At 39.1% G+C, this 25,255-nt stretch overlaps 1 protein-coding gene across 6 annotated transcripts in view; it reads right to left on the reverse strand.

The window, feature by feature from the left end:
* The window catches only part of TRAPPC9 (trafficking protein particle complex subunit 9), a 444,261-nt gene that overhangs the window by 282,434 nt on the left and 136,572 nt on the right, over nt 1-25,255 (reverse strand). For all 6 annotated transcript variants that reach the window (XR_009489416.1, XM_059867583.1, XM_059867590.1 and 3 more), the window contains 2 exons: nt 15,737-15,879; nt 4,937-5,047 (listed from right to left, as the gene is read on the reverse strand). Coding sequence is in view for 5 of the 6 variants with exons in the window: in XM_059867583.1 (XP_059723566.1) it covers nt 4,937-5,047; nt 15,737-15,879 (254 nt within the window). In the remaining variant the exon portion in view is untranslated. The remainder of the gene's footprint in view (nt 1-4,936; nt 5,048-15,736; nt 15,880-25,255) is intronic.

Consider the following 25,255-nt stretch of genomic DNA (forward strand, 5'->3'; position numbering starts at 1 on the left):
CATCTCTCAGCTCCTCACACCAGTTCTGTCCTGGGCATCCCAAGCTTTAACCCCTGTGGTCCCCACATCAAGGCCAGAACAGGCTGAAAAATCCAATGTGTGAATGTGCAGAGCCCAGCTGGGGGGTGTCACACATGGGGAAGGCTTCAGCAGCCCAGCTGTGCTGTGCCACAAGGACAGAGAAGAGAACTGATCTGCTCAGACCCTCCCCACCATCAATCTTCCCCCAGTGCCTCAGACACACCGTGCACAGAATGGGGATGGGAAGGCAAGGCAGGGTGTGTGGTACAAAATGAGATATCCTGGGGCACACAACGAGATTACATCTATTACCATAAATTATGAAGTGATTTGGGCATAAATGAGGGCTGTCATGAAATTTAATTTTAATGGTTTGATAATCAAGTAAGAGACACAATAATTACCGTACCTATGGTTTTTCAGTAAATTCAGATCACTGTTAGTGGCAACACTTTTTTGTTCACAGACATTAACACAATTCCCTCCAAGAGCTGTCTGCTATATTTTTCCATGTCAGAACAACCTGTTGATTACCTTGTTGCTGGGATAAACAAGCTCAGATTTCCCACTGATTACATTCATAACATTTGCACTTTGCTCACTGCAAAACTGCTTTACCAGCGCAGCTGACTGCTGCAAGAAACATTTTTTCTTCTTCAAGAAACTGGAGACTCAGCTAGTCCAGAAAAAATCTCTGGAGGCTGAGCTTTCCAATAGCAGACATGAGAGAATTTGCTTCCTTCATCATCATCACACGTCCTATGTTCCACTGGAGAGGTGAACAAAACATGTTGATACCACTGGGTGAGATTTGAAATTAGCTGAAGACATTGGCAACACCTCAGCACCACTCACTGCAGCCAGAACTTCCACAGATTAACTTGGCTGACACCTTTTCATCAGGACACCAGGTCTCCAGTGCTTTTCCCTGTGGATACTGAAGTTTTAAAAAACTCCTGCACATGTAAAGCAGCAAAAATTAATTTGAGTTGGAATTTACCTTTGCAATAAGCCCTAAAATTATTTTCAGGAGTTCAACAAACGACCATCCAAAACTCTTGCTCCTCTGTTTTCTTCAACCAACCTCACAGGAGAGGGAGGAAAAATCTCCAGTCTTTTCCTTCTCTACTCCAAAGAAATCTTGGTTCTTTTCTCTCTCCATCATAATCTTGGGGGAAAAAAAGACCTCAGACTAAAACATGTCACTAATTGCCCCACAGTGGGATAGGAAGGAACATTTCTAGCCATGTGGAAAGCAGAGATGGGAATATGAAGTCTCTAATTAACATCTTGGGATATAGGGGGAAAAAAAAGGCTGATCCTTCATTTGTTTGTCTGCAAAACAAGCAATGATGAAAGACAGAAAGATGAGTGAACAAAATAATCACTGAGCCCAAATTATCATTTCTGACTATAAAATGACAGGGAGCAAAATGTTTCTCTCGCCTAAAATAGAGGGAGAAGAGTGTCACTTCTCAGAAACACTGCTTATATATATATCTCCAAGAACAGCTACAATGCACACAGTAAATAATCCCAATCATTGGCTTAAAAAGTACAGCAAATTGTAAGTTTAAGCTTTTCTGAAAGCTAAAATGATAATTTTCACTAGTCAGCAGAATAATCTTACTGTAGAAAAAGGCATCTATTTCCCAGATAGTCTTTTAATGGCCTAAAGAATGTCTCTTTTTGTAAGTAATATATTACCAGTTTTTCCTGACATATGCAGTGTTATTGTAGTAGCTATTATTGCCCTGTCTCTAAGTTAATTGAAGCAAACTGCCTTTCAGACCTTAAAATAAAAATATTGTGCAGCATTCTACACATTTGGTACATTTTACATGAATATAAATAAGGCAGAGAACAGGACAGGGCTGGAAAGCACCAAATAATGTGGATATTACAAAATGGATCCCAGGGACTGCCCTTCATGGGCTCAGAAAGGTTGGGCAGTGCCAGCACTGATCTGCTGACAACCTCAGACTTTTTTTGGCATTTCTGTTTTGAGCTCCTCACTCTTCCCATTGCCAGCACCACGGTCAATTTTACAGCTTCATTATAAATCAAATTATATTACAGAGAGTGTTCTAATAAGTGCAGCACCCATCAGTATTACTCATTTTCCATGGGAGCAATGCATGAATCCCCTGCAAATTCTCTCTCAGAAGGGAAAAACTTTCATTCTACAGTGACCACTCTGTAATGTAGAGCAGAGAAGCAACACATCCAAATTTCCAAGTTATTTTACTTTCTAAAATAATACTTCCCCATCCAAAGTGGGAAGCAAAAGAGGCCAGACTAAGCAGGATGCAGCATTATCCTTCTTTGAGGGTCTGGAGGCAGAGAATATGAAAACACTTAGAGTCCCCAGCAATAACAAAAGGGACAAAGAAAACAATTTCCTGCTACCTCCACTCTGTCAGGATGGGAGATTTCAAAGTGAGGGTGATGAATGGAGACAGAGTAAATTACAAAAGGAAGAGCAAGTGACCAAAGCTGGCAAAAAGTTATAATTTAAATAAAGGTAGAATGAGGCAAACATTAAGAATGAGGGCAGCATCAAAAAAGGTACAGGGGAAATGAAAGAAATAATGAACTTGATTGAAAAGCCTCTCTTGAAATATTAATCAGGTACTAATAACAATCGATATCCAAAGAAAAAAATTCCTCAAAGGAGACTCTAAAAGAAGAGGGATTTGTTGAAAAGCTTTAGATACTTGGGTTGAAAACCTTGGTTCAAAAGCAGATTCCAGGGAATGCCTGCCCTGTTTTAAAATGCAAAGATCTGGAGCCATTGCTTAAAAAGGGAAAAGATTTCTCCTTTTTTTCTTTTTCCTTTTTTTTTTTTTCCCAAAGAGCAACAAAAGCCTTTTCCTAAGAGCAGGAAGCTAATTTTAAAGCCCAGTGTATGTTTCACCTGCTATTCTGTAGTAGATCTATTGGAATAAAAATGAAAGCTCATGGCAACATAGGAGCCATATACACAGTTTTACAATGAAAAGCACTTACCTTCAAGAAATAGATAATAAATGAGTTTAGAACCAATGGAAAAGTGTGCAATTTCTAACCAACATGAAAAATGTATTTTGCCATAAGAATAAAAATAACTTTAAAGGTTTTAAATACCTGCAACACATATACAATCTCCTTTGATAAATGACTGTTTCAAAAGACTTATTGAAAGGGTTTTTATCCATTACAATGTAATGATTTAAAGATATTTAAATTTAAATCCATAAGAAATAAAATTCAATCAAAGGGATGCAAAGAAATTTTATAACCTGATTTGTAGCTTAATTTTCATCTGTTATATATTGTCCCAAAAAACTGGAAATGAAAAATTTCCAGGGGTTTTAAAACAATAAAAACAATGAAAAAAAACAAGAGGCATAAAAAAAAATTATAGAACAATATAGATAGGAACAAGAATATTTTGGTGACTGTTTTTAGCATTCACATTCTCTGAAAAAATCCCTTCACCCAGGATTTTTCTCCTGGGAAGCTGAGAAGCCTCAGAGAAGAGGAAAACAATTCTTATCTCATTTGCTTCTCCTCTGTTTTGCTCATGTGGAATGTGTTTGGAGATTGTTTACCCAGAGGTGATTGTTTCATTGGATTCTGGTGTGAGTTGTTTTGACTCTTTGGCCAATCAGGGCCAAGCTGTGTCAGGACTCTGGAGAGAGCCACAAGTTTTCATTATTCTCTTTTTAGCAATCAGTAAGTATCCTGTCTGTATTCTTTAGTATCTAGTATACTATTCTTTAATATAATATAGTATTATAAAGTAATAAATCAGCTTTCTGAGAACGTGGAGTCAGATTCATCATTCCTGCCTTCATCAGGACATTCCCAGCAAATACAATAAATGTTTAGACTGCTTTTTAAAAAAAGAAAAAAAGGTAATTCTTTCCAAATAAAAGGAAGAAGATCTGTATGTACTGATGGTTTTGTCCCTTGCTTGGTAAAGTAAAATTCAACCTGAGTTTGAGTCAACACATTTCCACTTGGTTGTGCTTTGGGAGTCACCAAGGCAAAAAGCATTCCCAATGTACTGCTATTTTACCTGTTCTGTAATTCTTTTTGACAGCTGCATTCCTTGCAATTAACGTGGTTTGACTTTGAACTTAATATTCATCCAGAGATTTGCAGACACAAAAACATCTCTCTTTAACCAAGTTTCTGAGCTGCAGGGCTTAAACTCTCGAGAGAAGAGAGCAGTGCAGGGAGCTCAAAAGCAAGATTCCCTTTTCCACATTACCACCTTTCCAGGATGAAATTGGAATTCAGATGCAATGATCACCTGAAGGAGATTAACCAGGCAGCCCTGAGCTACAGCCAGCAGCAGGAACCTGAGGCAGGTGTGTAATGGCAAATAATGGTTAATAATGAGCTGTACAGCACTCTGGTAGGGTGGTAAGAATCAATACCCATAACAGCCTGCTTGATCTGAAATATATTTTCCCACAGAGATTGGAATTGCTTTTTCTTCAATTCTATTTTTCTTTCCTGGAGTTTTCTTTGTAGGAAAAGTGAGGAAATGGCTGGGGAACCACATAACAAAAATTTAGAACTGGGAAAGGATAACAAACTACTGAGATCAGGTTTTAACACCAGGATTACATTCAGAGCACATGGAAATTACATTCAAACACTCTACAACACTTAAATGAGCTGTTCACCTCAGTACCAACTGCTTTGTATTTCATTATTTCCAGGATCCCTACATGCAGAGCCCAAATAAATTTACTTGAGATATTGCTAAAACTCAGTGATGCACCTCCAAGAAAGAAAACTTTTCTATTCTTTGACATGTGTTCAATGTTTAAAAAGAACAACAGGCACCTAAATGTCATCAGTTGTGCACAGAAAAATGCCAGGGCTGACTCTGGGCCCCTTTGGCAGGGGCAGCACTCACCGCTGGCACTCCCCGGCGTGCAGAATTAAATCCTCGTTGTTCCTGGCACTGATGGTCAGCTCATGCTCTGTGGAATTGAAGACATCAAGAAGGAGATGGCACTGCCTGGTGCTGTTCAGATGGAGGGAAAAAAACACCTTTTCAGTGATGATATTATTGTAGGTTTATCAAAATGAGTATTGATACATGGATATAAATATAAATACAAAGAACTCATGCATTCACATAGAGGTTTTATCTCCTCCTCCAATTGTAGAATATCCTTATCCTTACAAAAACAACCTTTTTAAAAATAGATTTTTTTTTTTGCTAGAATTAAGCAGAAGGGTGCATCCTAAAGAGAAGCAGTCCCATGACAATTCTGTCCTGCACAGTATCAAGCATTTGTTCACCTCTCTATAGTCTCACTTTGCAGCTATCACATTCACTTCTGCAGAAAAAGCCACAGACATTTTTCAGTTCTTTAAGCCTTCACATAAAAAGAAAAAAGAAGAGTTGCATTATTTTAAATTACCTTGACATTACTTCTTTAAGACACAAATTTGCAAGTAAAAATTTAAATTGGTTAAAGTTCATTGAAAAGGAGACATTCCATTTCCATGGCTTGTCTACAGACCAAAACAAACTGGCAACTGGAGCACTTAACTTTGAGAGGAATTTCTCTTAGTAGGAGAACTCTCACCCCTCTGTAAGACAGGCAAGCACAGGCACTTCTCACAGAAAAACTCAATATTTGTTGGCTACTATCCTTCAAATTCAAATTTCCCCAAATGCATTTGATAGAAATACACCAACTGAATTTCTGGCAACCTCGGAAAATAATAGTGACAAAGTTGCAGAATAGAAACCTTACTGCAGAAGTTAATTCCAATAAACCTTTTAATTATAATTCATTCTTATCATAGTCACCATTCTTACTAATCATGTTAATAGTAATAAAAATAATAATGTACTGTTAATGCAATTAAGTGTTAATATTTTCAATTATTTTATTCATACCAAGATTCTGGAAAATTTTATTCTAATTTACAACCTTTTCTTCCTTGTGAGAATAAGCAGAAATAGCAGCATTGATGATAAAAATTGAATACACATGAAAATTTATTAGAACCAGGTATCAAAATGCCAAATCCTATCAGACAGCTGCAACAACACTTTACCAATCTATCTGAAATTCCAAACTTCCCAAGAGGCTACTGAACAACCCAGAAACATCCCCAAAAGGGAAGAAAGAGGATTATTGGTGAAAGTTGTCAAAGTCATCCTTCAAAGTTCATGATCAAGCTACAGCTGTGTCTAGAGCAACCAAAAATATATATTTAAAGTTATGGTTATGGTTATTTACTGCACAATTGTTTACAATTGACCTGAAATGCCATTCCAAAGGCAATTAAACTCAGAGGTACAAGAGTTTAAAAACTGTGCTTCTCTGAAATAGGTTCTCTGGTCTATAATACAAATCTGTTCTGAAAATCAAAGAAGTCCCTTGCAGAGCACACACAGGAGGAAACGTTTTGCCAATCCTTGGGTTGGGAACACTCCCAGGACAAGCCCAGGAGGTTGAGGTCACCAAGTGACAGCAATGTCACCTGCAGCCAGGCACTGCAGGACAAGCAAGCACTGCTGGGGTCAGGACCAAGTCTCTTAGCAAAAACTAAAAAAAAGCAAAAGTGGGGGTGGAGGCTTTTTTAATATATATTTTAAGAGATTTCTCTCTCCTTGTAAAACCCCAATGACTGCTGAGTACAGAGGGGGATGCAGGCAGGCAGCTGAGTGCCTGAAGCAAACTTGTCAAAACTCAGGAATTTAGAAGAGATAAGGAGATGTGGCTCTTGTGAGAAACTTCCTTCCTCAGAACTCACAAGAAAGAAATAACTGGAAGGGCAGTGCTTGAGTCAGTTACCAGAAGGGAATGGAACAGAAAAGGGGGAACAGCTCTTATCAGCTTCTACCTCATCTTTGGCAGAGTGGAACGAGACCTGTGAAGTCTCAGACAGCCTCTGCATCTCCAGCAGATGCAAGGTGATGGTCTGGAGGAGCAACTTCCAGTGCAGATTAGTTATTAAAACTTCATATGGAAAGAATTTGTTATTTCTGCCACAGCAAACCCAAACAAAAAACATTCAAGCCTCCTGCAGTATCTTCTGGCAGCAGAGCCAAAGTTTTGCAAATAAAACAATTCATTCATTCACCTACACAAGCAGCTGCCCTTCAGGACTAAACAACATTGATTTTAAAAATTCCCAAATATGAATTCTTGAAAATTATTCACCACCACGACATTTATTTCCATCTCTTCCAACACTGCACAAAATAGTCACAGGAAAAAATCATCCTTTCCTGGTAATTTTAAGTAAATTCTCAAGGGAAATCTTTAGGTAAAAAAAAAAAAAATACAACTTTAAGTTACAGAATTATTACAGTACCTTGAAAGCTTAGAAGAATAAGATATTACTGTGAAAGAATTAAAAGTAACATTAAGACTGTAGGAAAAGGTAGCACTAGATCTCCAGAATAAATACAGGACAGTATCAGCGACTACTACAGCAAGGAAAACCAAACACAATTAAAGATTTTTTTGGTTTTGCTTTTTGTTGTTTTTTTTTTAATTAAAATAGGAAGCTTCAAACAGAAGTTCTATCCAAGTAAGGAAACCAAGAAAGCATAAGCTCCAGAAAATTGGATGTAATGCCAAAAAAAAGTTTAAAAAAAAGGAAAAAAAAGAAACCCTGAAGTTTTTAAAGGACAATTTGCTGAAGATCTAAAAACTAGCAGGAAGTTTTTTTCTTTTTTTTCTGTAACTTTCTGCAATCAGTAGGACTCATGATGCTGAGCTAGGAAAGTTCCAGGAAAACAAAGACTTAACCAGAAAGCCAAAATTAATATCAATTTTCCCTCCAGCAGAACATACAGAAGGCCATTCTTTGCAAGACAGGAATTAAAGAATTTATTTCAGTGTCAGTAAAGGAGATTTGAGAGGCAAATCATATTCATGCAAGTGTGATAAAGGAACTCCAGTAAGATTTTGCTGAACTCCTACATTTAAGTGCAGTCAGAAATGTATTGCTTAAACCAAGCTCTTTACCAGAAAATTTCAATCAAATTGTTTTAAGGATTTGAAGGCAATTGACCAAATCTTAGACCATTACTGCTGACCTCAACACTATGTAAAGGTTTTTTTAAAATCTACCAGCTTACAAAGAAACCCTTAAGCACTCAAAATAACAAATGGACCTAAAGGTGATTACATGATACACCACAATGCCCTACTGACAGGTTTGGAAGAGAAACCTCAGTCACAAGCCACAGAATTCTGGAACTGGGAAAGACTTGCCCATACATATACAATTTATTCTCCCTTTCCCAAACTATCCACCACCATGTAAGAGTTTACACTACATATTTAATTGGCTGAGGAGGGTGGATTTTGAGTCCTCTAAGTTTAGTTAAGTAGGTGTTAGCTACCATTCATCCCAGAGAAGGCAGAGAACACCATCCCCCACGTTTCCCACATTCTGAAGGGTCACCAGTGGCTTCCCAGTGGCTTCCCAGTCTTTTTTAGGTTCATTATTTGTTACCAGCTCCTTTTGAAGGTCTGGGATGAGCACATGCAGAATAAATCAGTTTCTGTTTGGGTGGGGTGGGTTGGTGGTTTAGGATGGTGGCAGACACACAACACAAAACCATCACCAGCTGTGCTGGACCAGGAACAGACACCAGGATACAGAACAAAAGTTCATGAGAGGGTTTGACTCTTCCCATCCAATGGGAAGGAAGGAAGTCTGGTCTCAAAACTCAGCCTACCAAAAAATCACAGCACTCAAAAAATTTTTCCATTTTGATAATCTTCCTGATTTGTTCATGATGCTTGCTTTTGAAAAATCTTCCATGAATGTCATGTTCAAGACTTCCTTTCACAAGTGACACAAAACTGCAGAAGGTTCTAGAGATAAAGCACTAGAATTAGAAGGAAATATTTTCAGCAGATTGATTTATCATCTGAACATCTCAAAATTGCAAATTTAAGTCAATGCTGGTATCAAAAAACAATTAAGAATTTTTTTTTAAATTGAAAATTGAGTTAAATCAACCTCTTAGAGATTTAGTGTATAAATGAATTTCTGTTATCATCTGCTGTAGAACTGAGAACACAGCACAAGCAAAAGTTAGCAGCACAATGAATCATGCTGTATTTTTAAAATCTTACAATGCCAGTTACGGTTCCAAAAACAGTCACAAAACTGGGGCCATGGGAACTTTAGGCAAGTGACAATGACACTGTGATCTAAAAATCTCTTTCAGGAGGATTGTGATTACTTGAAATGACAGCTGAGGATATTCTTCAGTAACACTGAACACAGAATTAAACCCCAAATGCAGCTGCAATGATGGCTCACTTCAGTGAACAATCTCTGCAGTTCTGTCTCCAGCTTAGTTTAAAAGTCACTTTAAACAAGAAATTCTCAGGAGAGTTGGGAAGTTTTCTGCATCCTGACTCATCTCCCTTTCCCATCAACTGAAATCATGGAGTATTTTCAGATCCACTTTTTTTTTTTTCCTTTTCTTTTCTTCTGTTTTCTTTGAGCAGTCATTGCTACACAGAAAGGCACAGACAGGGAAGAGAAGCTTTGGCTCTGGTGACAATGGTGTGACAGATGACAACCCTCTTCTCCAAAATCCACTGACCAACACAAAAAGCAGCACAGCACAATGATCTACCCCACCTTTGTTGATGCTCTTGTGTCTTCAGCAGGGTCTCTTTACTTGAATTTTTAATAAATTATCTAAAAATGGAGTTCTCAGTACTAACTTCAGATGATTAAGTCAGTTTCTCCATCTTACTGGCAAAAGGTCTTTTCACAAATTCCAAGAAGAGTCCTCATCTGACTTCTCCCAGTTGTAAACCTTTTCACTTATGCTAAATATTCCCAGCACATCTATAAATATTTGCAGATTTATGTTCTGACATCTTCATGTGTCAAACCATACATATTTAACATCTGGATCTCAAAAATCAATTCTCTCAAGCTGCAAGCTGCTTTCTGCTGCTCTTTCATGAGCCCACTGCAATGTTACACCATTAGCAGAAGTTAAATACCTCTGATTACCAAGATAATTTAACTCTTGGGTGTAACCTCCCACATGTCATGAGTTACCACTCAGTAGAATCTAAATTGAGCTCAATAGTGTATAAATAAGGAATATATTTTAGAATGACATCCACTCCTGAGAACATTCATATAAATCCATTGCTTGACAGATTTTCCTAATGATTTGTCAGTTTAATTGCACCAAATGAGAGCTTTATTTGCTTTATTTAGTTAAATTTGCATGGTTCCCAATTTGACTGACTTTTATTATTAATATTTTTCATTAGCAAAACAATGAATTTAATACTAATTATTTTCTCCATGTAAAAACATCAGATCAATTCAAACAGATCATATCTTAGTCCTCCTCCAAACCAAACATCTTGCTCTTCAAGCAGCCAAACAAGAGAGGTTTTCTTCCACCTTTCAAAGCTCTATGACATTTTGAACACCAAAATATTAAGAAAGAGAAGACTATAAGCAGCTGTCTATCAACAGATGACTGATTTTCATTCTGAATGTAGGAAATGTGAACACTTAATTTAAAAATCTGGCTATATAAAACCAACAAGGGTTTCAGAAACTGCTACATAACTTTTTATCATATAACAAAAAAGTCTATTAGAGCACAGCTGAAGAAACAATGCTGTTTACTCTTTCCCTTGTATAATTTGTAAATATACAATAATCAGGATTTCTGATCCAAACCTTGCATGTTGCAATTTGTTGTAGTTAAAACAGGGGCAACCTTGGAAACTGGAATAGAAATTTTAAAAATATGTCTGATTTTATTAAGCCTCAAAGTTCTACCCACCCAAATGAGGACCTCCTGAGAACCCTCACCACATCCACGACTTCTCTGCCTCCAAACCCTCAGGGAAACCAAAAACAGCATCCCAACTTTAAACAGAGAATGAGAAGTCTCAGACTAGGGAGCACACTGCAGACTCTGCTGTGAACTGATGTCTTCTGGACAAAACCAAATCATTTCATCTAAGGATGTACATTAATGATACAAAGGACAATTACCTTGAACCTACAGTTAGATGAGCTGGCACTTTGAATTTAACCGTGTCAGACCTGATTTAAACACAAGAACAGAATCTAAGGCTCAGCACTTGCCAGAAGAAATCTGCAGCTGATGTCTCAGCAGCTGTATGGTGGCTTTAAGATAGAAAGGAAAGTATTCTGCCCCACAAAAATATTTAAAGATTAAAAATCTTATCATATCATCTTGAATTTGTAGAATTTACAGGTAAGAATATTATTCTATATCTGGATTCCCAACTTGGCTTAAAAGTGAAGGTACCATCCCTGAGGATTGACTTCATCTAAAAATTCAGACTGTCTCACCACATTTGTAGAAAACAAGATCAACATTTTTTGGCCTTTGTAGGCTCTTATTTAAGACACTTTTGTACTGATGGCACAGTGGCAAGGTTCACAAGGGGACCAGCAGGTCCCTCACAGTGGGCAGAGCACGTTACTTGAATTCCTGTCAGACCTGCTGGATTTTTTCTGGCATTTTTCATGCTCTTTTATAAAGGCAAGAAGGAAGGACATCCAGTGCTCATGAAAACTGGCAGATAACACACCTGAGAGAAACAACAGGTATAAAGAAGATTGTTCAAGACAACCTAAATAAGATTCAACAGCAGACTTGCTTAGAGCTAACAGGACGTCAAAATGAGGAGGAGAGTCACCCAAAACTATCAACAGAATGTTTCCTTACACTGAACCATCTGCAATCCATCTCCACTGGCAGTTTAGGGTCAGATCATGGGATCCCCAGTGGCAGCCTGGAACCTGCTGGACACTGCTCTGCCTGGAGGCCTGGGAGCACAGCAGGGTTTGGGGCTGAGCCCTGGTATGGAATCAATTAATGTGGTAAGGCAATGACAGGAGACAATTAGGACAATTTTACTACATAGATGTATCTGCATTTTATGGTAAATAAGTGGTTCAACAAGTAGATCCCTGAAGCCCTTCAAGATTTCATAGAGCTGCAGGATAGAGTGGGAGAACTTTCAACATTAATTCCTCATCCCTTATACCCCATTCCAGGGCATTCCTGCTGATGCTCCTGGGACAGTCCCCTCCCTGCACACACCAGCAAGCAGAGCCAAGGATCACAGGGAACATGCTCAGAGGGAGTATCTCCCAGCACAAGGCTGCTCTGCCAGCCCCTCTGGATGCAGGAGCTGAGGAAGCACAGGGTGACACCCAGGGAAGCACCTGGGAGCAGATGAGGGGTTCTTCAGGGATGTTCTGTCAGTTCTTCACTGTCAGTATCAACAGGAGGGCTGAGATCTGACCCAGAACTGGGTGTGGGCAGAGCAGAGATGTGAACCAGAATTAAAAGTGGGCAGAGCAGAGATGTGAACCAGAATTAAAAGTGGGCAGAGCAGAGGTCTGCACCAGACTCAGGCAGCAGATCAGGCAGTGCAGCGTGGCAAGGGCTGCATCCACCCCATCTCAACCCCACAGAGCAGCACAGACAAAGGTTAAAAGGATCTGTTTAATGACTAAACAACTGAAGATATATTTGAGGTGTGGCTAATGAAGCTTCTCCCCATGAGGCAGAACTTGAGCATGAGAAGAAGATTTATTTTTGCTTAGATATTTAAAAAAAACAAAAGCCAAGCCCAAATTCCCAGTTGTTTCAGTGATATTGCCCATGCACTTCTGCTCCAGCAGCTAAAGAGAAGAAATACCAATTAAGTTTGGAAAACTTCTACATAAACCATAATCTTTATGTTACAATGGGGGGAGAAGTGTTTTCATTAACATTTTTCCTGAGGTTTTTTCACTAAAGGCCTAAGGGAAGAATCAATGCTCAGAGTCTTTTTAGCTTGATTTGACTTTTTAAGGCCAGGAGTTAGTAAGCTAATGTTTCTTACTTTTGTGGAGGCAAAAATGTAAAATAAAAACAATAAAATGAAAAAGAAAAGGAAAACACTTAATCCAGATAACAAAAGCAATGATAACTTCCATTCTGAAATGACAGCTAAGGAGGTAAATTATAAAATACAATTTCTTGTAATGACTAAACAAAAATAGATCAGCACCTCAGACAGTACTTAAGCAATGAAGACTCAGTTGTAAACCAAAAGGAAATCAGATTTGAGTTTTTACCAGAGGAAGTAAAAGTTAAAAAAAAAACCCCAAACATAATTTGCTGTTTTTGTGTCTCAGATATTGGCAGAGATTATCAACAGTAAAAATCAGATTTTGTTTCCTCTAATGATAAAAAGTTTTCCTTAGCAGATTGGGGTACACATTTCCGCCAGTTTTTACTCTAAATTACAATATCAAATGCCATGGCTTCTCCTTCTGATGGAGAACCTGCACAGGGATGCACAAGAGCAAAGGAAAGGTGTTACAGTTCACTAAATCCAATAACATGGAACAAGTAGTAAGAGAGAAGAACACAAAATCCATTCATGACTTAGCAAACAACATATACCTAAAGTAACAACCAAAATAAAACCAGGTCTGGTGAGAAAACATTTCTGAGAGAAATGTAAATATTACAGTCTTCTTCTCTAACTCAGTGAAGCTTTTAGGCACCCTGAAAGCAGCCACATCTTTAACTACATCTCCAACCATGAAAGCACTGAAAGTTTCCACTGACTTAACTGATCTGAGTGGTGAACAGGCAAAGGATGAAGCAAACACACACAAGGTGAGATGAACTGGAGCCACTAAGCACAGCACCAGCTGCCACACATCATGGGAAACTGTGTCCTGCTAACACAGAAACTCTGAATTAGCACCTCCAACTTTGTGTAAGGATTTCAGGATTAAATGCCTGCCCCACATCAAGAACTCCAGAGAGCAGAGTGACAAGGCAGAGGTGGCATAACCTTGGCCTACACAAAACACAGCTGGGGAAGCCAAGCACAAAAAGCCAAAATCCCAACAAGGGAGAGTCAAATAAAAGCATCAAGTTGCATTTGAGGCTTTTATGGGATGTTTGCAGCTTCACCCCCAATCCACCCTAGAAGGAATTGCAGTGAACCACAGAGCAGTCTGTCCACTAAAAAGGTACATTTTGAGAGTGTGGAAGGCTTTTTTGACACTGAATGGAGGGAACTAGGCATTCATATAATAAATGAAATCTGGTTATTTTAACCTCTCTAATGAGTCTTCTTGAAAACTATTTTTAGCTGATGCTGTGGTACTTCCAGGTTGTTGAAGAGAGATCACTTATTCACTCTTGAAAACCTTTCAAAGGCTGAAGAATGTGCCATTGCAGGGATGAAACTGAACATCACTAAAAAGGGGCCCAGAATTTTGCAAACAGTTTTTCTGGATACCGTGTCCTGACTTTGCCAAGCAGCATCAGATCTGCTTTACTTGAGCAATTCCTAAAATAATAAAACCATGTTATGTTACACTTTCAAGCAGCAAAATGCTCAAGAAACTTGCTTACTAATAGAACCATATGGTTTCATAAGAGCTGGACACAAATGACTCATTAAAAATAATCTTGTTTGTCTCATTTTGAACAATTTTTTTAAAAAAACAGTTGCAGAGTTTCAGTGTCTTTGCCTAACATAAAATTCCCTTGCTATCTGCAGAGGTCATTATTTGCTGTATCCCCTGTGGGGAAGAACAGGATCCCATCCCTCTTGGCAGTGTCATGATTACAAACTCCACTCCTTTGTCAGTCATCCTCCCTTCAGCAGCAGCAGAAGTTGCTTTAAACATATGTTTTAGCAAAAAATCCTATCTTATCACTCTTCTTGCTCCAGACTCTCCAACTTTTCTTCATGTTCAAGCCTAAAGCTTTCCTTGATGGTTTCATTCTTCTGCTCACAGCCCTGTTTTTCAGGCTGTGTTGCTGCCACAGGCTGTCCATCTATCCTTGGACTTTTCTGCCATGGTATAATACTGGCAACTCATTCTTTCCTTTGAGAATTAAATATTCACCCAGTACCTCCTAGACTGGCATTTCCTTCTTGCCCATATTTAAATTCCTGAAGTCTGTCATGAAAGGTTCCCAGACCCAGCAGGAATCTCTTGGATCAATTAAGTTCCCTCTCAAGTATTATTATTATTGGGGTTGCATACAAAACTGCACAGAAGTAATCTCAGAATTTATTCAAACCAAATTCTTGCTCCCACTGTGCACAGAAGGTTTTTTACAATAATCCTACTAATTATTAAAACTGATTGCATTCAGTGGCTGATAAATTTTATTCAAAAATATTTTCATTATCACAGCATTTGACCACCATCAAGTGTTGCCTTGATTTTGAAATTCACTATGGCACGTGAAACTACTCTGTGGTTTACAAGAGAAAACAAACACCAAAGGAGAGTCTGGTCACAATTTATTTGTCACATCAGTCAGATGTGCATTTTCAGTAAGGTTCTGTTACAAAAACTAAACACTCTGTGATATACAACACACCACAACTGCTAAGAGATACAGAAAAAAGTCATCAAATTGTACAATAAACATGAGATTTCCAGTCCCTGCTAAAATACATCATCACGAGAAAACATCTGAACCTCAGAAGCTGCTGAATGCACATGAATTGCTTCAATAAACTCCTAAATTAGCAATTTGGAAAATTTCTTCACATAATTCTTTACCTACATCTTGCTGATGATATTAAAAATGTCTCCAATATGGTCTTTAAGTTATATTCACTGGAACAGAGACAATGAGTGAGATTTCAAGAGTCAGGGCAAGGCTCACCTTGTTGCTGGCAGGGTACTGATGCGAGTGAAGAAAACAGAGGGCTCCACCTCCACGTGGAGACCCAGGGCAAGGTTCCTGTAGTATCCTTCAGCATGTCCTGGTCCACCAGAGTACTTGAAGTTCAAAATGGCTTCCAGTGTCTAGAGAAATAAAAGTCAATTCCTTGTTAGCTGTTTTGCACTACTGCGCGTTTCACAAGTTCAATTAAATTAGGCCACAGAAGTGATTTCCAAATTTGCTTTCCTAACCCATCCATTCTGTTATCTCAGGAAAAAAAAGCAATCTAACAAATAACTGCAGTTTAGGCAAACAGTTGCCTAATCCTTTGGAAAACTAAAGAGTGCAGCACAAAGTCAGCTGGACTTCCCTTTACATAATTCCTCTCCATATCACATTCAACATTAAAAAAATGAAAAAAGTTGCTTAAAAGAGTTAGGGTTTATTCAACACTGCACTCCTTCATTCTCTTGAAAAATATTCACCACTTCACTATCTAATCAAATGGAAAAGCTTCAAGGTTTGGGGGCAGATAAAGATTATACAAAGCTAAAAGAAACTGGTCTCTCAGCAAGTCACTGCAAACTTACTCTCACGTCCATGAACTAACAACACCTAACTGCAAGCACCTTGTCTTTGTGTTCATCTCATAGGAACTGGCTGGCTAGTAAATATTAAAAATGATTCTCTAGCATGAGCCTTCTGCACTCACTGCTCTCAGCAGCACTGAGCCTTTACTTCTTTGAGGAAATTTGGGGCTCTGTGTCTTTGCCCTCAATGAACAGCAGGGGAGCAGCTTCCCAGCACAGCCCCCACGTCATCATCAGTGCTCAAGCCCAGAACAAGCATTTGACTGATCCAAAGACATTATTCACCACCTCCTCTTTCATTATATTCCTGAGAATTTGGGAAATGGCACTGGATTTTTTTTTTTTCTCCATTTTTATTCAGGTCCTCGGGCAGCTGCTACTGCCACACCTCAGAGCAGGGACAGAGGCAGTGCCAGCCCTGCAGCCTGAGATGGACATCACATATTATGCTGAAGTCTGTTTATGGAAGGACAGACACTTCTTAAAAGGGTTTAGAAACAGCACCCATTCTTCCTTTGTTTAGCTTTTAGCTCATTCTTTATTAAAAAAGGCAAAAACTGCCAAGCCTCAAGTCACCAACTTATCCAGAAAAGCAAATCTATTTATCAGACACCATCAAGCCTCAGAAAGGTAAAAGCACTCTGCCTCAACAGAAGACTCACAAAAAAATTTATGATACCTGTTATTTTTTATCATGAGCTCTAAGGAACAATCTAAGGATTTTCCAACTTACAAAAAACTCCATTTTTGTTTGATACCATTCTGTTTATAAGTCTGGCTGAAGGAAAAGAAATGGAGAGAATAATTTTCTTAAAATAACCACAATCCAGTGATTTAAAGAATACCAAAATCTAGAGTTTAATGTTCTGCTGCATGTGTGCACTTAACTGTTCTGCCTATTTCTGTCTCACTTTTAAGTGGAATAATTTTAATTCTTAATTTAGTTTCATTAAAATTCATGAGAGCCACCTTACAATACAAATAAAACCCTTGACTGGGCACTCTGGACATACCCATCTACTCTGTTTATGTCAATTCCTAATTTATACTTAATGAACTCAAGTTTATGTTATGTCAGAAGAGCTAATCAATATTAAACACAAAAATAAAAAAGCACAAACCCATTCAAAACCTACTTCATCCTAATTAACCAGCTGGACCATTTCATAAAAATCAGAGCCAGGCTCTGTAAGTACAGGGATCTGACACTACTTATGTTGTAATGTGAGAATGGACTTCAATTTCAATTAGGGCATGGTGAAAACTCAGTGCATGTTCTGCATTATTGCTGTAATGCTCACAGAGTCCTGCTGGGAAAAGCTCCATGGTTCCCTCTGCCCAGGACCATGGAAAAAAGCTGCTTTTGCAGGACCAGCCCTGTGTCATTACAGGTAAACACATATCAGATTTCAGCTTGAAAGGTCACAGAGCATCACTATTCCAGATTCAAACTCCTTTCCATCCTAGACCAAGTGAAAAACCTCCAGAAAAAAGGCTACAGACACAACCACTATGTGCCACTGATGAGCAGGAGGGTTTAAGGGCACCATCCTAATTTTGGTCCTTGTTGCAGTGAGGAATTTGTGGGGGAAATCCTGCTGATGATGCTGTGTCTCCTGAAATCCCACTGGAGAGAACAGGGAAAAGGAAACCCAACCATCTTCTGTTAATCCAGACAGCAGCAGGACATCCCTTCTCACCCAAAATGTAAGATCCTAACTGGGCACAGTAAAGACTGAGGAGACAAGAGATTCTGACAACTGCAGAACACCAAACCTCTGTTCTTTTTCTCTGTTTGCTGTTCTTTCTCTGGCCATGATGGTTTGCAGGAGTCTGTGAATGTGCATGTCCACACAAAGAAAAAACATCAGGCAGACTTCACATCAGGACTGTAGGTGGATGTGTAGGGGAGGAGCATGACTGAAGGAAATAATTTTTTTTTTTCAGGAGCCTTCAAGTGGTTAGAGAAAGTTGCATTGCTTAGGATTTATGTAATATGAACAGAAAAAAATATTTTAAAAACCCACAACAACAATAAAATTCAAAACTTTAAAACCTTAAAAATTACTTCACCTATAACATGAAAGATTGATTTTCTATCTCTGTGATAGGAAAAAAAAAAAAAAAAGAAATCCTACACTTACATAAAGTTACAAATTTCAAGTAATTTACAAATCTTTCCCATAGCACCTGCAGAGAATGGCCCAAATGTCACAGACCCCAGTTTAAATAATGTTGTACCCTGACTCCTTGTGAAACCTACAGAAATCACAGCCTGAGCTGCAGATTCTCTTCACCCTTACACATCCCAACAGCATCACTTAGATTTCTCCAAATTGCATCCTGCAGACTGAAAATGAGATGGCAAGGTGGCCCTGTGAACACCATTCTTCCTGTAGATTATCTATAAAAAACAAAAGGAAGGAAGGAGGGAGTGCACCAGGCTTTCAGGGCAGGCAGGAGAAGAATATTGGTAACTGTTGAACACATCTGAAATTCAGAAACCTGTGGACTTTTGGGGATTCTTGTTTTTAAGACAGAGCTTCATTCTGGAAACTCAATAGTAAATATTTACTGTGATGGCTTTGGCTTGATAAATTTTTTATTATTTCATTGGTCCTTCCCTTTATTGATGCAGAAAAGGAAACAAAAATGGTTCTGCATCTAAATTCCAAATGAGAGATTCTTAACCAACAGCACCCACTATCAATGACACCTACCAGAAATATTCTGCAGATAAACTATCAAAAATCCCTGGTTTGGTTTTTCATGCTTTTTTTCCTCAAAGTATTTTCAGCATAGAGCTGGCACCAGTTTGTTGACTCATAATAAAATTTAAAGCAAAGTTAGAAAGGAGCTGAGGTTTGATGCCACAAATGAGAAGCACTGGGCACTAAAGTTTCCTCACTCACTGGCACCAGTCAGCTCCCACCTGCCAACACCTCAGTGGTGACTCTGAGCACCACACCCCTAATACTGATTTTTAATTGCCAATTCATTTGCAATCCACAGCTCAGAGCAAATATTTCTACTGAACAACTACCACAGTACTTCCTCTACAGAAGCAGGGGATCAATTTTAACAAGAATTTCCACCTAATTCTACAGATTATTGCTGCTCATGCAGAAGCTGGAGCATTACTGAGAACAGACAACCCAGGCAGTGACAAAAGAAATAGAGAAATGAATGGGGAAAAGCTGTGTGAAGGGCATTTCTTGTGCTGGCAAGTGAAATATGGTGCTCAGCCCTTTCTCTCAACTGAGAGATGGTTGACTGAATACCAGACTCAAGAAAATTTTCCCCCAAAAAAGTGCTCAAAGTTCTGTGTGGCAAATAACACAATTTTAGCTGAAGAATTTTCTTAGACCAAGACCATGTTAAGGAACTATAAATCAAGGCCCACCTGCAGAGATGCAATCATTATATGCTCTATGTAAAGGAAAATAAAAGTTCCATAGAAGAACACAAAGCATCATCACAATTGGTGAGCAAGGCTCTCATACACTGTGCTTTCAGGTCTTTTCTAAATTCCCTTAGTACAGTAAAAATGACATTAAGTACATCTCAGCACTTAATAGAAGATGAAATGTCAGTGCTACAGGCAGTTTGCTCCCAAGGAACTGCAGATGCTGACTGCAATGACTGAAGAAATACCAGACTGTAGCACTGCAGACTCCTCCTTAAATTCACAACACTTTAAAAACTAAGGGAAAAAAATAGCATGAAGACCAGACTCGAAAATATACAAATTCAGAACATAATCTTTCCATTTTAGCTTCTGAATGGCTTCTAGAACACAATTCTCATAAATGAGTATAATTTCTTATGCAATTAGGGCTTGAAATTTGAAAAATAATTTATTCTAGGTGTGTAACCTTCCAATACACCTTCCTTTGAAAAAAAAAAATACAGATTACTTGCCCAACTGTAAATATGATTTATTCCCAAATCCCATCCTGCTCCTGATCTGCTTCTCACCCAAATTCCCATTAGCAGCTCTGGCTCCACACATTCCTGAGTGTTCAGCCATTTTTTCTGACTTTAGCCCCTTTTCTCACCTGTTGCCTTGTGTTTTCTGGTTTGAGTAGGGGACTTTTTTTCCTTAAACTTACTATAAACCCCAATTTTGTTAAGTTCTCTCTGCCTCCCTCCCTCATTCCTCTTCTCTGACCATTCCCCTCTCATACTCAACTCTGAGGAACAATCAGTAAAATTCTCAAATTCTCATAATTTAAAAAAAAAAAAAAAAATGTGCTACTTCATCAGTTCTATCTCACAAAAGGCACCAGAGGATCTGTCTCAACAAAATGAATTTCTCCATTTCTTCTACTGGGTGGAATGCTGAAAATCTTTGAAGAGCTTTGTGTAAATAAACCATGGATCAGGAATTTCAGCTGCCTAGCTGTAACTAATTAAATGATCTGGCAGTAACAAGGATAAAGTGAGTTTCTCTAATTAACCACAATCTTTTCAAGGGCAGCAGGTGACCCTAGCAATGCTCAAGCTCCTGACAACAGCAGAGATGTCCCCAAAAATGTGCAGAACTGGATCAAGTCCTGCAAGCTTTTAATCAGGGCACGTGGGGTATGCTGGTCCAGGAACACGTTTCAGATACAAATACAGGACATGGACACAGCTGAATCTTTCTTTTTAAGGAAAAGGCAAAAAAGTGAGCATTGGGAAGGAAATGGAGATGCCTAAATAGCTGAAACCAAGGAAGATGAGACTCAAATACATCAAGCTTCCACTTTGGAGCAATTTGTGAACACAAGGACTGTGTCTATGTTTAGCACTGAGCTCCAAACCCAGTCCTGGCATTTGGAAATGCACACAGCTCTGCCTGTGTATTCATCTGGCTATCAAAATTAATATAGATTAGCACTTTCTTCAGCTTTATTTACAATGAAATAATACAAGAATTCCTGTCATATCTTTGCTTCTTCCTCTCATCACTGAATCTACAGTCCATGGTTCCACATGGTAACCTGACAAAGAATAAAGTCTATTTTAACAAAAGAGGCTTAAAGGATGATTTTGTGTAAAAAGAATGAGGCTTAATAGCAGTGTTGGGAGTAGCAAGTGGTGCCTCTATGTCCATGGGCTGAATATCCTCCTGCCCACTTGTTCTCATGAGGATAAAAGGAAAAAAAAACCACTCCCACACTGCTAAGGAGGAAAAGCAGAGACACTTCTGGATACCTTCAAATCCTATAATTCTACTTGGAAGGACAAAAATCTCCAATCTATTAGGAAAAAAAAATCTGGCAGTTAAATGACAGAAGCATTTATTCCTGTATTTATTCATCCCCAAGGAAAGAACAGCACTGCTGGAATCTGGGGTTTGAGATCTGCACAGCTCCTTAGCATGGAGTCTCTGGACCCAACTCCCTGAAGGACTTGGACCTTGATATCCTCAAAGGGTTAATTCAAGGTGAGTATTATTTCAAAATTGAAAACAAATGGTTTCTCTCTGATGTCTGTAGTGTCTGGCACAATCTTAGGCTGCCCAAGAAAGGTCCATGTTAAGAAATGAAGGTAAGAATTTGAACATGTCAACAAATGTTTATGAAGTTTTCTGACTATAGAAAACACTCCCTCATTATTATTATTATTATTACTATTATTATTAAAATATTAATAAATTGAATTTTATATTAAAATAATTGGTGGGATAAAGGACACAGCAATATCACAGAATCATGGATTCACTAAGGTTGTAAAAGACTTCCAAGACCATCAAGTGCAACCATGGACCTGAAATAGGCAGGGAGAGATCCATTTGCTTTGCAGAAAGAGATTTATTCATTGCACTCTCACTGGACAGTATCAATCTCTTCACTCATGGCTAACCTCTCTTATTTTCTGATACACTAAATGTCCTTTAGGGTTTTTGCATTTTCATAGATGATGTGACTGTCTTTTTTTTTCTTTTTCTTTTTTTTATTTTTTGCTAAAACCTAAATCCTATACTTTTGTCTTCATGCCAATCCTGAAGCAAATCTGAATCCACTGGAATACTTCATTGATCAAGGCAGAATTCCTAATTTTGCCCAAATAAGAAAAGGAGACTCTTCCTGTAGATATTGTTCCTTAGAGCACCTAACAGTGCAGTAATTGATAGCAGGAGCCCTGATACATGCATTATAAAAGGATATGCATATGTAATGATCTTGTAGTGCATATGTAATCATCCTCCTGGACCCAACTGCAACACACACTCTTCATGCTAATTTTTCTCTTCTGCATTCCACTGAAAATACACTTGGCAACTACAAAAGCCAGGATAAAATTCTTAACAACTGATTAAGCAATGAAATAAATTGTGCCTCTGCAGCAAGTCAGACCTTTACATGTACAAATACAAAGCCCACATTGCCACTCCTGTTAAGCTTCTCTATCAGTCTACCACACAATTCAATGTCATTTTTAGCACCTGTGTTAACAGGTGACTTTACACACCCAGCCTAGTGAAGAGGGTGCCTGTTGTGTGCAACTCTGGTGCAGTGTTACTCAAGTGACTTTCAGCAGCAATTCTTGCACCACACCAGAGTTTATGGAGCTCATCCATCCACATTTCTGTCTAGTTAAACCCCTGAACAATGAAAGTGCTGCATCTCTCAGCAAAAATAGCACAATGGCAAGTAGCTGAAGCTAAATATAGCTCCTGCAGGCATATACTGGGAATTAAATAGTACATTTTACCCCTCCCCAATCCTAAATCAGTAAGCTTCAACAAGGAATCTCTAGTGAATACACACAGGAGCTCAATAAATCCCCCTTAAGCTTACAAGGCATATTCTGAATCTGTACAGGCTAAAAATAGCCATGTTTATAATGAGAATGGAGATGTGAGCAGAATAACATTAAGTTTAAAGGCAGGGCTGGTGTAGTCATTCTGCATTAACAAATAGGGTGAATCAAAGGTCGCTCTGACAAACAGATACACAGGCTGACAGATAAAATATAATATATAGCAATCTTGTACTGAAGAGCATTCATCTCTCATTAAACTCTGCATTTCCTAATTGACTATTGCAGCCACACATTCACAAGTGATTTTGTGCACATTTTTTAGCTGGAATACAAGTTGTTAGTTCCTAAGGACAGAAGGTAGGAACACACAGCATAATTCCCCTGGACAATATTCCCTCCTAGAGTTTCAATCCCCTCTGGAAATATTCAGGAAATAAATCTTTTTGTTGTTGTTGTTGTATTAATCACAGAATTCTGCCTTCTTTAGTTAAAGGCAAATAGCATCCATGCCTCCTGGGTTCCACTATTGCAGCTGGATGCCCAAGGGGCTGATGGCCATTCTCAGCTGCCTCAGAGGTTTTACCTCCCTCAGCCTGGGTCCCAGCACTGCTGACCACAGCTATCACAGCATCTCATTCTTGGCTGAGATACACAGGAGAGATTAAAAATAATTTAAACACAAGTAACTTTTATGTGGAACATTCCCATGGAGAGTTTTCTGTCTGCTGACACTAAACTGCAAAATGTCTTAGAAAAACGTGCTGGGGAACAAACCCTGCCTGCTGGTCTTGGAGGATGAGAAGGAATGGAGGGACAAGTCAGAACACATGTTCCTTAACAGCTTCTCTGGTTCTGAAATCAAAGAATGGCATCGGCTGGAAGGGACCTTAAAGACCATCTCATTCCAACCCCCCTTGGCATGGGGAATCCTTCCACTAAGTTGCTCAGAGCCCCATCCAGTTTGTTCTAGAGCACTTCTGCAAATGGGGCAGCCACAGCTTCTCTGGGCAACCTGTGCTAGGGCTTCATCATCCTCATAGTAAATAATGGTTTTGCTTTTATCTAAACCAAGCCTACTCTCTTTCAGCTGGAAGCCATTCCTCTTTGTCCTGTCACTCCAGGCCCTTGCAGTCTCTACCCATCTTTCCTGTTGGCTACAGAATGACCTCTCTGTGGCCTTCCAGTACCTGCAGGGAGCCATCTCTCTTCCCCAGGCTGAATAATCCCAATTCTCTCAGTCTTTCCTCATAGCAGAGCTGCTCCATCCCTCCAATCATCTTGGTGACCTCCTCTGGAGTTGCTGCAACAGCTCCATGTCCTTCCTGTGCTGGGCCCCCGAGCTGGACACAGCACTGCAGGTGGGGTCTGACCAGAGAAGAGGGGCAGAATTCCCTCCCTTGACCAGCTGCCCACAGTGCTTTGGATGAATCCTGCCCTGACTCTGAAGTAGGAAGGTAGAAACAGAGAATAAATACAGGGACACATGTTGATAAAGAAATCACAGACATACACGCACCCTTCCAAGGAGAAAATTTATGTGGGGACTACGTGGTTCTCCCAGCAATGGCAAGAAACATGCTGGGTGCTGTAAAGCAGCATCACTGCACCTATTTCCTCACTGAAACCTGTTCAGTTCACCCTCCAGGCAGAGTCCCCAAGAGCAAAGGCACAGATGGCAGATCCCTTCTCACTAAAGGCACACCCCAGTGAGAGGTGGATAAAACCACAATGTGGGCATAACAAAGATACTCCTCCAGCATAAAAAACCCACGTCATGAAACCCTAAATGAAATTACATACAAACCCAGTCACAATTCAGAAAGAACTTCAGAAAAAAAACAGAAACAAGTGCTGAAGAAGTGACTCCCAGCTGGGACTGACACCTCTGCTCATTGCTGCTGCTCATTCACAGCAGGTCACCTCTCACTTTGGAGAGAGAGAGCACAGGACTTTCTCTAATGGCCACACAGCACATCTGGCTGCTCCAGACTCAGCAAACCAGCACTGCCTCCCAGAATATATTCCCAGTTTACCAAGGGAGACTTTTACAAAGCTCTACAACACTACTAAGGTCTGCAAAATGGTGAATCCAGGGTGAGTCCTCCTCCAACCTTCCCACAAAAGCAACACCACCAAGCCTGAATAGGCTGATAAGCAACAACCTCAAGTCCCTGGG

The sequence above is a fragment of the Haemorhous mexicanus genome, chromosome 1 (assembly GCF_027477595.1).
Source record: "Haemorhous mexicanus isolate bHaeMex1 chromosome 1, bHaeMex1.pri, whole genome shotgun sequence".
NCBI classification, from domain to species: domain Eukaryota; kingdom Metazoa; phylum Chordata; class Aves; order Passeriformes; family Fringillidae; genus Haemorhous; species Haemorhous mexicanus.